The sequence below is a fragment of the Condylura cristata genome, unplaced genomic scaffold, assembly GCF_000260355.1.
Source record: "Condylura cristata isolate star-nosed mole 26May11 unplaced genomic scaffold, ConCri1.0 scaffold00021, whole genome shotgun sequence".
Lineage (NCBI taxonomy): Eukaryota > Metazoa > Chordata > Mammalia > Eulipotyphla > Talpidae > Condylura > Condylura cristata.
The window spans coordinates 3,997,076-4,008,029 of NW_004567122.1; the positions used below are offsets into that span (position 1 = coordinate 3,997,076).

The window sequence follows — 10,954 nt, forward strand, 5'->3', positions numbered from 1 at the left end:
CAGTCCAATCCTGGGTAAATATTCGGGAGAGCCAAATTGAGAGACCTTCTGCAAAACACCTAGCCAGCATTCCTCAAAACCGTCCCAGTTATGGAAACAAGAAGACTAGGAGCCATCATGGATCACAGGCTAAGTAGACACGTTAGGTAGACACACTGTGGTGTCTAAGGGAAAGTCCTGGAAATGAAAATGACACTCATGGAAAAATTAGTGCAACACAAAGTTAACACTGCTTCCCGATGGTGCTTTCTTAACAGACAACTCACAGGTATGTAAAGTGTAAAGAGTGTACATAAGCAGTCTCCATCTTTGCAACATAAATCTAAAATCATCCCCCAAAATGTTGTCGTTAATCTAAACAAAAAGTCTTTACTGGCCTCTGCATCATGAATAAAATTTTACTAAAACATTCTGAGTTTGTCCTATTGACAAAGCTAACGCTGCCCAGAATATCCACAAATTTATTATAACTTTGTTACCTGGACAAGTATTTTAAAAGTATGTTCCGATAAAAAATGAAGTGTCAGGGCCCTCCCTGGTGGCGCAGTGGGTTAAAGCACTGCACTGAGAAGCTAACGCCACTTCCGCATGAGTTCGATTCCCGCCTGCCCCGGAGGTGACCACATGGGGAGGCAGACCTCTCCTGACCCGCCCGCTGCTCCCCTCAGCAGTGTACTTTGATCATCTGCCTGTTCTGCTCCCCACTCTGTCTCTGGTGAATCCTCTCACCCTCCACATCTCTGGCCTGTACCCCAGTTCTGTATGAATAAATAAATCTTTAAAAAAAAAAATGAAGTGTCAATAATAGTTTAAACTGTACCTTTAAAAAATTCTGAATTATCAGCAAGAGTCCAAGTACATAAACCAGAGCCCAGTTAGCTCACTTAGTCATGAGACACACCCGCCGTGTCCTGCAGAGGACAAATCCCTTAGCAGGATTAACTGCCACCAGCTTGTTCAGGAAGATGGCCGGTTCTCAGCCAGGACGTGCATGTCACATTAGGAACCAACACATTTTCCCTTCTGCCCAGAACTGCCTAGATTGGCTTGAAAAGAACCACCTCGCCTTCTGCTGTTTTTCGCTGACTTCCCGGAACAGTTTACTCGTTTAGTAACTTTGGCCATGAGTTACCCAAAGAAGTGTGTGGCTTGGATCCTGGGCAGGCCCACAGCCAGTGTAAGCAAGGAGCAGTAATGGAACAGAGCTGAGCAAGGAGTTGACAAGTTTTCCACGTTCATAGATGTTTTCACAAGCAGCTTGCACTTTCGAATTTGTTTTTTAATAGCTGTTAGTAATTTTCTATGTACATGACAGCTGTGTACAAGACATGCGTGCTTTTCCTTCCTTTTTGACTCCACAGTTACTTAAAAAGTAAAGCCAACAATATCAAGAACAATTTTTATTCGTGTCAATAAAAGTTTACAGTCCTTTAAAGATGCCCCAGAATCCACAGTGAGGAACGCATGCCAGGAAACAAGGCCACAGCCTAACAGCAGGCTGCTCTGACAGGTGTGCTCAACGGCTCTGAGCCATCTCCTTCAACCCATCTTTGCCAAGGTTGTAGCAAAGCATGACATTTCTTGCAAAAGATCCATAAAATGGGAGCAGCTATGCTTCAGATTTCTTCCATGTTCCCTTCTTGGTGTGCCACGTAATACCTACAGATCCTGGTACTGCACCCTCAGAGCTGACAGTTCCAATTTTACAGGAGAGACATGGGAACCTAGTCCTTGCACCTAGTCCTGTCATAACAGAGCCGTGACTTATTCATATGCTGAGCAGCCTACAGGAAAACAGCCTACGTGTGTTAATTAAAATAGGACAAAGGTCAGATCCTTCCAGGTATAAATGTACATTTAAAATTATACATACTCTAAAATATGTTTCTAAATGAAGATTTCCCCGTATTTCCAAGCAACACAATACTGAACAAACCTTATAAAGAATTTTAAATTTGACCTCTTTTTGGGGTAAATATGGCAGTGGAAATAGCGTAACAAACTTTTAAAAAAAATTCTCCCCTTAACACGCACCTCTTGCTGATACTACTCAAACCATTTGGCACATTAAGGCAGCAGAAACTAGGGAGACACCTCCCCCCTTTGGGGTTACTTTGAAGTTTTAATGCCAAAATGAGGTCTTCAAACAATCCTTTTGCGCAAATAAGGCAACGTTATGCTGGAATATCTGTTCCATGTCAAGGCTGAAGTTCATCCATCCTCATCCTCTGCCACCACCTGCCACGTCTTCTTTAAAGATCTGTCTTTTCTTCATAGCGACACCTGCAGGCAGCTCGCTGGCTGTCCAGGTAGGGTTTACAGCCTAAGTGGATCACACTGTCAAATAAGAGCTCCACTGTTGTCTCACAAGCTGCAAAGTAAGAAATGCGCTTACCAGGGAGTACCCCAAATGTCACTTCCCCCCACCCCAAGCAAGAGCCTGCTGAGGCACCCTGAAGCCCTCCTCAGAGAAGCCTCCCACCGCCTTGCGTAACAGAAGCAGGCTCAGACTCTCAGTGCCCTCTCTTCGGGCGTCTGCTTTTTCTCTAAGTGACACCACTCAATCTGACTTTTGGAAATTGACAAACAAGTCCCCCTCAATTGCATGAATTAACTCAACACTGCTAGTTTTTCTTTTATCTGTCTCACTAAAATGGTGCCTGGTATCATTCCTGAGTTTGCATTTCGAAGAAGAATCTGTAAGTGCCTGTGAAATGAATCGGAAAAAAGAGAAGCCCCAGACCCTTCAACTATGGTGTCTGAAAGAACTGATCGCACATCATTTAAGATGGCTGAAGTAAATGGAAGCCAGGCTCACATGAATGGATACCCAAATCTGGCCAGGGAGGAAGGTCACAGGATTTCAAAGATCTTTCCCCTGAAGACTGTACAAAATGTTTTACGACTATAATTGTTGTCTTTTCCTTTTCTTATTCTTAGGAACCTGGAAAGTGTAGAGATTATATTAACATATTACACTTAACTGGATCCAGCATAGTGGCTTTTACTTTCCCAAATACCCAGCTTCAAATATTCTCATAAAAGTACTTTCCATTACAGACTCTTAACACTGTCCAAGTTCCCCAAGGACACATGAAGGCTCTGCCTGTTAGATGGCAGATGGTGTGGAAAATGGCTTCCGTCATTAGCCACATTAGCATGTCTGTAAAGATGAAACGCAGCCACTCGAGCTTGGGCTGGACAAGTGTGCTCAGCCAGCTGAGGGTTCGGAGGGTGTCGCTTCAAGCTTCACCTGGAGCTGTAATTCCATCCATGTGGCTATTAGCTGGATTTCAGAATCAGATCTATCTGGAGAATGTGGTAGTAGAATTTTAGAATTAGATGACTGACTGGAGGGGAAAGGGCAGGGGATTAGGGGGCAAGTCACTGCTTGCAGAAACTGTTTCCTTCCTTAAAAAGCAGTGAAATGCCACTTTTGTCTCCGGTCCTGACCCTGAGCTGCTCCCTGGCCCAGGGAGTGGTTGGGCACTGGGCTGACACCGACACATATAAAGAGCCAGTTTAGACTTCAACCCCCTGGACCCAGCATTTCGGGCTGTGGGTGGGGATGAGGAGACCCGCCAAGGTGCAACATGTGAGCCTCCCAACTTCCTACACTGTGTGGTTCACACAGAAGCATGCAGGACTGTGTAGCTCAGGGCACAGTAGTGGGGCTTTTCTACCCGTCAGTCCCGCGGACATGCACAGTGGTCAGCGATGGTGAGCGAGCGGCCGCCTGCACCCCTCACCCTGCACGTGCTGGGCCAGCCCCAGCGTCTTCTGCACGTCTCGGCAGATTTTGGCCAGGCAGTACTGGAATCCCTCGTCACAGTCGCTCTTGCTTTTGCCACAGGTCTCGTAGCACCTGTCATGTTGGTTGCAGCACTTGGTCAGGGAGGGGATACCGATGTTAAGCTGAAAAAGGCAGTCGGAAGGACACGTTATGGCTGATGAAAGTGAACCTCACCTGCTGCATTCACGCAGAAGCCACCAAGTTGGACAGTGTCCAAAATTGATTTTGCCCACAAATGCCTCCTACATTAGACCTCTCTCCATCACTCTCCCCTGCTCCATCTATGTCCCTGGTGGCCTCCTGCCTGGCTATGCCTCGAGGCACCCTATTCAGCAAGTTAGCACAGTCACAGTTACCTGCTGGTAACAACATAATTTCTTATACAAAATGCAAAACATCGTTTTGAAAAACAAGAAGTAAGGCTGAGAGAATCATCAGACCACGGCAGGGGCTATGCAAGTGTGATTTCCAGAGATGGCAGGACGTCTCTCATGTCAGCACCACTGACAGAATCTGCTCTGTATGAAGTATTACGAAAACCATTAAGCGCCTAGCACTTCAACTTTGCTGGTTTTGTGGTTTCATCTTCAAGTATTCAGCAGTTTCTTAAAGATGCCATTTCTCCAAATTTATAACTACTTATAAAACAACTTAATACACAAATGTATTGACTTGCAATCACTTCCCAAAACATTTTTTCCTCGTAATATGCTTAGACTCAGCCTTACCTACAACAGACATAGTTATCCCACCAAGCTTAGTTTTAATCTAAAAAATATTGTTTTATCTATACTGTCTTAGCCTAAGTAGTATTACTTCTACAAACCAAACTTGATAACCATGTTTTTGACATGAATGCCATTTCAGTGTATTAAGTTTGAAAAATGAAACATTAATGTCACTCCTTTTACTTTTGTTAAAGGACTTATTAAATGTGCTTTAGCTATAAAAGAACATACTAGCCTAACAACCTATCACTATTACAACATGCAAAAGTACCTGTGAACTCGTGGCTACATAGATCTTCTTGCATTACCAAGAGTTTGACACAGCCCACCAATCATAAACTTTATCAAGTAAAGGTAATATTTACATGAACACCAAAGAGTGGAGAACCACATCCATTGGGTGGGGAGGGTTTATAGCCGGAACGTGCGAAAGGTTTAGATCCTATAAAACACAAATGGCATCATCATTAATTTTCAAATATTACAGAAAACACCTATAACAAAATATCTACAATGTGCTAGACTAGCAAATACTTGGAAGTATTTAATATTTGTGTGCTGAGGAGTAAATATATCTTCATTAGGATGAATCCTAAGAAGGCTAATTTGTCTTAGTTATTTTTATTTCTCTTGCAGTGAAATACCTACAGATGTACACACACGCACACACACACACACATATGTTACTTCATAAAACATAAGGGTGCTCATAAAATGTAGTTTTAGGCCCTCCCTGGTGGCGCAGCGGGTTAAAAGCACTGAGAAACTAAAGCCACTTCCGCATGAGTTCGATCCCTGCCTGCCCGGGAGGTGACCACATGGCGAGGCAGACCTCTCCTGACCTGCCCGCTGCTCCCCTCAGCAGTGTACTTCGTCGATCTGCCTGTTCTGCTCCCCACTCTGTCTCTGGTGAGTCCTCTCACCCTCCACATCTCTGGCCTGTACCCCAGTTCTGTACGAATAAATAAATAAATCTTTTTAAAAAATGTAGTTTTATTTGTAAGCCCATACCATACAACACATACAAAGCTTATCCTTGACTTCTCATGATTTCAGAGGGTACATGCCAGATTGGGCCCACATGCATGAAAGGTAAATCTTCCTGTACCTTCTAACACATAATTTCAGTTTAAAACCTATGGGGCAAGAATTTTATCTTCCCGAAGGCAGCCAATGTTCCACTGTAGACAAACCTTAAGAACCATAGCTAGCAAGTGTACTCTCCTGGAGCTAAGGCAGACAAGGTCAATGGTGACCATGTCATTATAAAACATCACAAGGCCACAGAGTGAGCCTCACTCCAGACAACTGTTTCATACATACACTTCTCTGCCAGTGAAGGAATAAAGACAGTGACCCATGATATTCTGGTTACACGGCCCAGCTGAGCACCAAAGGTTCCATAACAGAGAATGACACTGCACAGTGATCTTAAATGCAGCCGTCAGTCTCGTCCTAGAACATGATGTTCACCTCGACACATTGCAGTCACCTGCTTTCTCTCCAAATGCTTCCCTCATTCCCACAGCCCACTCTGCTGGGGAATCAGCGTTCTTGTGAATTCTACCTGTGTGCCACTGTCCACTGGAGGACAGAGGACAAGCCAACTCCCCATCTGACAGCATACTCCTTTCAAACATCGGGGGTTACCTTTTGGAGTCACAGACTATTACCTAGGCAATAAGGAGCAGACTAGTCCATCAACTTTAATACTAATAATTTACTACTAGGAAACAAAGATAAATCTGATCGAAAGGTATGGGGTGGGAGGAGTCAGCCACCAGAATAAGTAACCCACTCAGAGAAGCGATATGAAATGGCCCAAGTAAGGCACTAAGACTCTCTGCTTCACTCAGGGACCAAGTGCAGCCTGAGTCACTACACATGACTGACACAGAAAAGGGGCAGCTGTGCCAGAAGTTGGTCTTGTTTCCCAGCATCTCTTGATGAGTTGTTTCCAAGCCCTCTAAGATGAAGGCAGATGCTTGAAGCAAGCACAGGCTCACTTGATGCCTCAACTCCTGCTCTTACTCAAAGCAAGCACAGGCTCACTTGATGCCTCAACTCCTGCTCTTACTCCTTTCCTAAGAGCACAGGTAATGCTTTGGCTTTGCACGGGTCTGCAGAGTGAGGATACACTAGACGGCTAACAGGCACCTCTCTGTCACTTCTGACCCCCACCCAAGTACCTGCTCACCAACAGTCCCTTCTTCTCAGCCAGCAGCAACTCCACCTTAACCCCTTTTACTTCCCCATTTTCCTCTGCCCTACACCCAACCCAACAGCACATCCTGTTGACTCTACCTTCAAAATATTCAGGATCCAACCACTCCCCCACCTCCACTGCTACCATTCTGTGCGAAGCCCCCCTGGACTGTCACCCTTGGCTCTCCACCGCCCCCACTCCTGCCCTTTCTCAACATTGAACCTCGACATCTTGTTAAAAGGTACATTAGATCAGCCCTTCCGCAGCCTCTCCACTCAGTACAAAACAGCAGTAAGTAGTGGGCCGCCTGCCCCACACCTCTCTCAGAGCCCCACACTGTTCTCTCCTCCACCTCCTGGCACCTCCACCCATGACAGCTGACTGCTGTTAATGTTGCCCTAGGTCTGCTCCTGCCTTGGGGCAATAGAACCTTCTGTTCCCTATGTGGGTACTCTCTTCCTGGTAGCTACATGTGAGAGCTTTACTGTCTTGATCACACCATTTACACTATACATGACCATCTAACACAAGGTATTATTGACCCAGTTACTAATATGTCTCCCCACGCTAAAATATAAGGTTTTTTTTTTTTTAAAGATTTATTGATTTACTCATACAGAACTGGGGTACAAGCCAGAGATGCGGTGGGTAAGAGGATTCACCAGGGACAGAGTGGGGAGCAGAACAGGCAGATCGATGAAGTACACTGCTGAAGGGAGCAGTGGGCAGGTCAGGAGAGGTCTGCTGTGCCATGTGGATTTCCTCCGGGGCAGGCGGGATCAAACTCATGCGGGAGTAGCTTAAGCTTGTTAGTGCTGTGCTTTAACCTGCTGCGCCACCAGGGAGGGCCCAAAATACAAGCTTTTTGACAGCAAAATGCTTGACTCGTACCTTTCAGTGCCTGCAAGGGCACTTGACATATGGCTAGGGCCTCAATTAACAACTGCTAATGAATGAATAAGTCAGCAGATGACCTAGAAGGGTAGCCCCATGGCAGTTACAATTATCATGACAAGTCAACTTTAGTTGCTGTTTAGCCCTCTGTTTTTCTCTTCTGGGCACCCATCAGCCTACAGACTGATCAGCTCCAGTTGGCCACATTAGTGTGGCATATTTCTGACATTATGTATGGCCACATTATGTATGTGGTACCCCAAACTGAACACTATTAGATGGGCTTATTCTAAGCAAGTCACACTTGGTATTAACACTACCTGCACAGTCAGCCTGTGTTTATGTTGGGGTCTCAGAGCTTAGACATTTCAGACAGCATGAAAGAAACACTAGGTCTCCCTAAGGAGAGCTTTTAAGTATCTATTGCTAAGGGCTCAGAAGTACAATCTGATTTCTGAGCCTAAATACTGATGCTATCTCGTTGCCTTTGTCATCACTGAGGGCTGCTCAGCAGATTTAAATCTAGAGCTGCTAATCCAGTGTTGCTCACAAACTTGAGATTCATGTTAATCTGCAGCTCCTCCTCTTGACAAGCCTTTCTCCAGGCAGCCACCAAGCATGAATCCAACCCTCTGGGCAAACCTCTCACCCTAAATCAAGGCTTTCCCAGTAGATGTCTCTTATTTACCTATGATCTGCTTTGTCCTACCATGCTAGAAACCACTGAATGCAAAGAGAAGGAAAGGGATCAGCACTACATTCTTGGGGGAGCCGTTCCAGTTCCCTGAAACATTATTACAAAGCTCTCTATTTTCCCAGTTCCAACAGTCAGCTGTTTAACAAGCTTAGAAACTCATTTAAGCATACACATAGGAATGGATTTAATTTTAATCTGACAAATAAAAGGTCAACAAAAGTCTCCTGGCTCCATATTCTGGCTCCTCTCTCTTTTCCATGAGGACCAAGGATTACCACCTTCAGACAGCACATGGACCTAGCATTCTTTTTGTTTTCCTTTTAAAGATTTATTTATTTATGCATATAGAACTGGGGTGCAGGCCAGAGGTGCAGGGGCAGTGAGAGGACTCACCAGATATAGACTGGGGAGCAGAACAGGCAGACTGATGAAGACACTGCTGAGAGGAGCAGCGGGGGGTCAGAAGAGGTCTGTTGCACCATGTGGGTCACCTCCGGGGTAGGGATCGAACTACCTGTTGCACCACCAGGGAGGGGCCCTGGACCTAGAATTCTACAGGCGCCTGGGCTTCTATTCTCTCACCAGCCTCCAGATATCTAAGAAAAAATTCACTGTTAAGTCCCCCAGTCTATGGCACTGTGTTTTGACAACCTGAGAGGCAAAACGAAAACTTACAGCAGCAGAAACCACATCAGAATGAAACCAAAGGCCTGGTGTTTCGGGCCCACTGTCTTCTAAAACTCGTAAGCAGACACATTATGTTGGAGTTAACAGCCTGGTGACTTAGAAGCATGTCTGTTAAGTAAACAAAACTCACTAAGACAAAAGGATCTTCACTGAATCAAACTATCTCCTAAATTCTCAGGTTCGGGTGTGTTCTTCATGTTGGAGAGGCTGCTTTAAACTTCAGATAGTAAATTTAGTGGGCTTGTGGAAGATAGGAAGGAAGCAGTAAAATATATATATATATATACACACACACACACACACACACACATATACACACAAACACACATATATATGGAATATATATGGAAAGAAGACATTAGGGTTTTTCACAGGCACAGTGATCTTTCAAATGAAGAGATACTTAAAATTTAAGTCAACACTACACTGCTGACTCACAGTGAACTTACAAAGCCTGCCTCTTGGAGTCTTTCCTATCTGAGTAAGTGGAAAGTACATCATCCTTCCTTTGGCTCAGGTCCGAGACCTCCAGAGTCATCCCTGACTCAGGTCCCTGACACATGCCCTCCGTCCCCAGCTCACCAGTGTCACCTTCACCGTATGTATGCAGCTTTCCCTGAACAGACTAAGACTCCCATGAGGCCCACCAGCCCCTTGCCTGTGGGAGCCGTGGTTCTTTCTCAGCACTCCTGGTACCCAGTCACTTGCCAGGGGTGTCATGTTCTCTTCCACCCCCAAGCTGAGGCCAGCAGGCTGGTTATTGGATGCCGGGCTGGTACACCCCAATTCTTTTTCTGGCAACTTAACCAAGGCCCAACACTGTGGTTGCACTGAATGGACAGAGCCAGCGTCAGAGCTTAGCTGACAGTGTTCAGTCACTGCAAGCCAGAATAGAAAGTGCGCTCCCTGTCTGCCAGCACCCCCCTTAGTTCCCCTGCTTTGCTGTTCTCCCTGCCCCCCTTTACATTCTCCACACTGGGCTCAGTTTCCTTGCAGTTAATTCACTGACAGCCTCTCCCCAGCAGCAGTCAGTTCCACAGACAGGAGTTTTGTCTATTTTGCTCACTGCTGAGTGTTCAATGAGCAGGACACATCTGACACACGACAGCACTCAAACAGTTGTACAGTGAAAGGAGATGAATAAGTGAAATGACACCGCTGATAATTTCTCACTTATTCCTCCTAGCAAAAGTGCCACAAAGACAAAAAAAATCTGTGTTTGCATATTGGTGGGAATATTTAGGCATGAACTTAAAAGGAATGAAACACTTAGCACCCCCAGCATCCAAGCTATAGATTTTTTTTAAGATTTATATATTTATGCATACAGAACTGGGGTACAGGCCAGAGCTGCAGGAGGTGAGAGGATTCACCAGAGACAGAGTGGGGAGCAGAACAGGCAGGTCAATGAAGTACACTGCTGAGGGGAGCAGCAGTGGGTCATGAGAGGTCTGCTGCGCCACGTGGTCACCTCCAGGGTGGGGACTGAACTCATGCTGAAGTGGCTTTAGCTTCTTATTGCTGTGTTTTAACAGGCTGCGCCACCAAGGAGGGCCCCTTTTTTCTTTTTTAACCACCAGACAAACCTGGAACTTATGCTTAGAATTACGGGGGTGGGGTGGCATCAGCGTTACATGACAGAGGCAACCCTGGGTCCACATACAACCACATACAATCAGGTTTCACCATCGCTTTGGATAGTGGAAATCCCTATAGTTTTGAGCTGTCGATGACAATTAGCCCCAGGGGGCCCTCCCTGGTGGCACAGCGGGTGACAGCACAGCACTGACAAGCTAAAGCCACTTCAACTTGAGCTCCATCCCCGCCCGGGAGGTGACCCATAAGGCTCGGCAGACCTCTCCTGACCCGCCGGCTGCTCCTCTCAGCAGAGTGTCTCAGTCAATCTGCCTGTTCTGCTCCCCACTCTGTCTCTGGTGAAGCCTCTCGCC

The 10,954-nt window shown here is 45.8% G+C and overlaps 1 protein-coding gene across 1 annotated transcript in view; it reads right to left on the minus strand.

Annotated features, from left to right (window-relative positions):
• Window positions 1–1,387: 1,387 nt before the first annotated feature.
• Window positions 1,388–10,954, minus strand: part of PLA2G12A (phospholipase A2, group XIIA) — a 14,721-nt gene continuing 5,154 nt past the window's right edge. Inside the window, exons 4-6 of the mRNA XM_012727734.1 lie at window positions 4,887–4,963; window positions 3,750–3,915; window positions 1,388–2,371 (exon numbers count right to left, since the gene is read on the minus strand). Coding sequence (XP_012583188.1) covers window positions 2,253–2,371; window positions 3,750–3,915; window positions 4,887–4,963 — 362 coding nt within the window. The 3' untranslated portion in view covers window positions 1,388–2,252. The remainder of the gene's footprint in view (window positions 2,372–3,749; window positions 3,916–4,886; window positions 4,964–10,954) is intronic.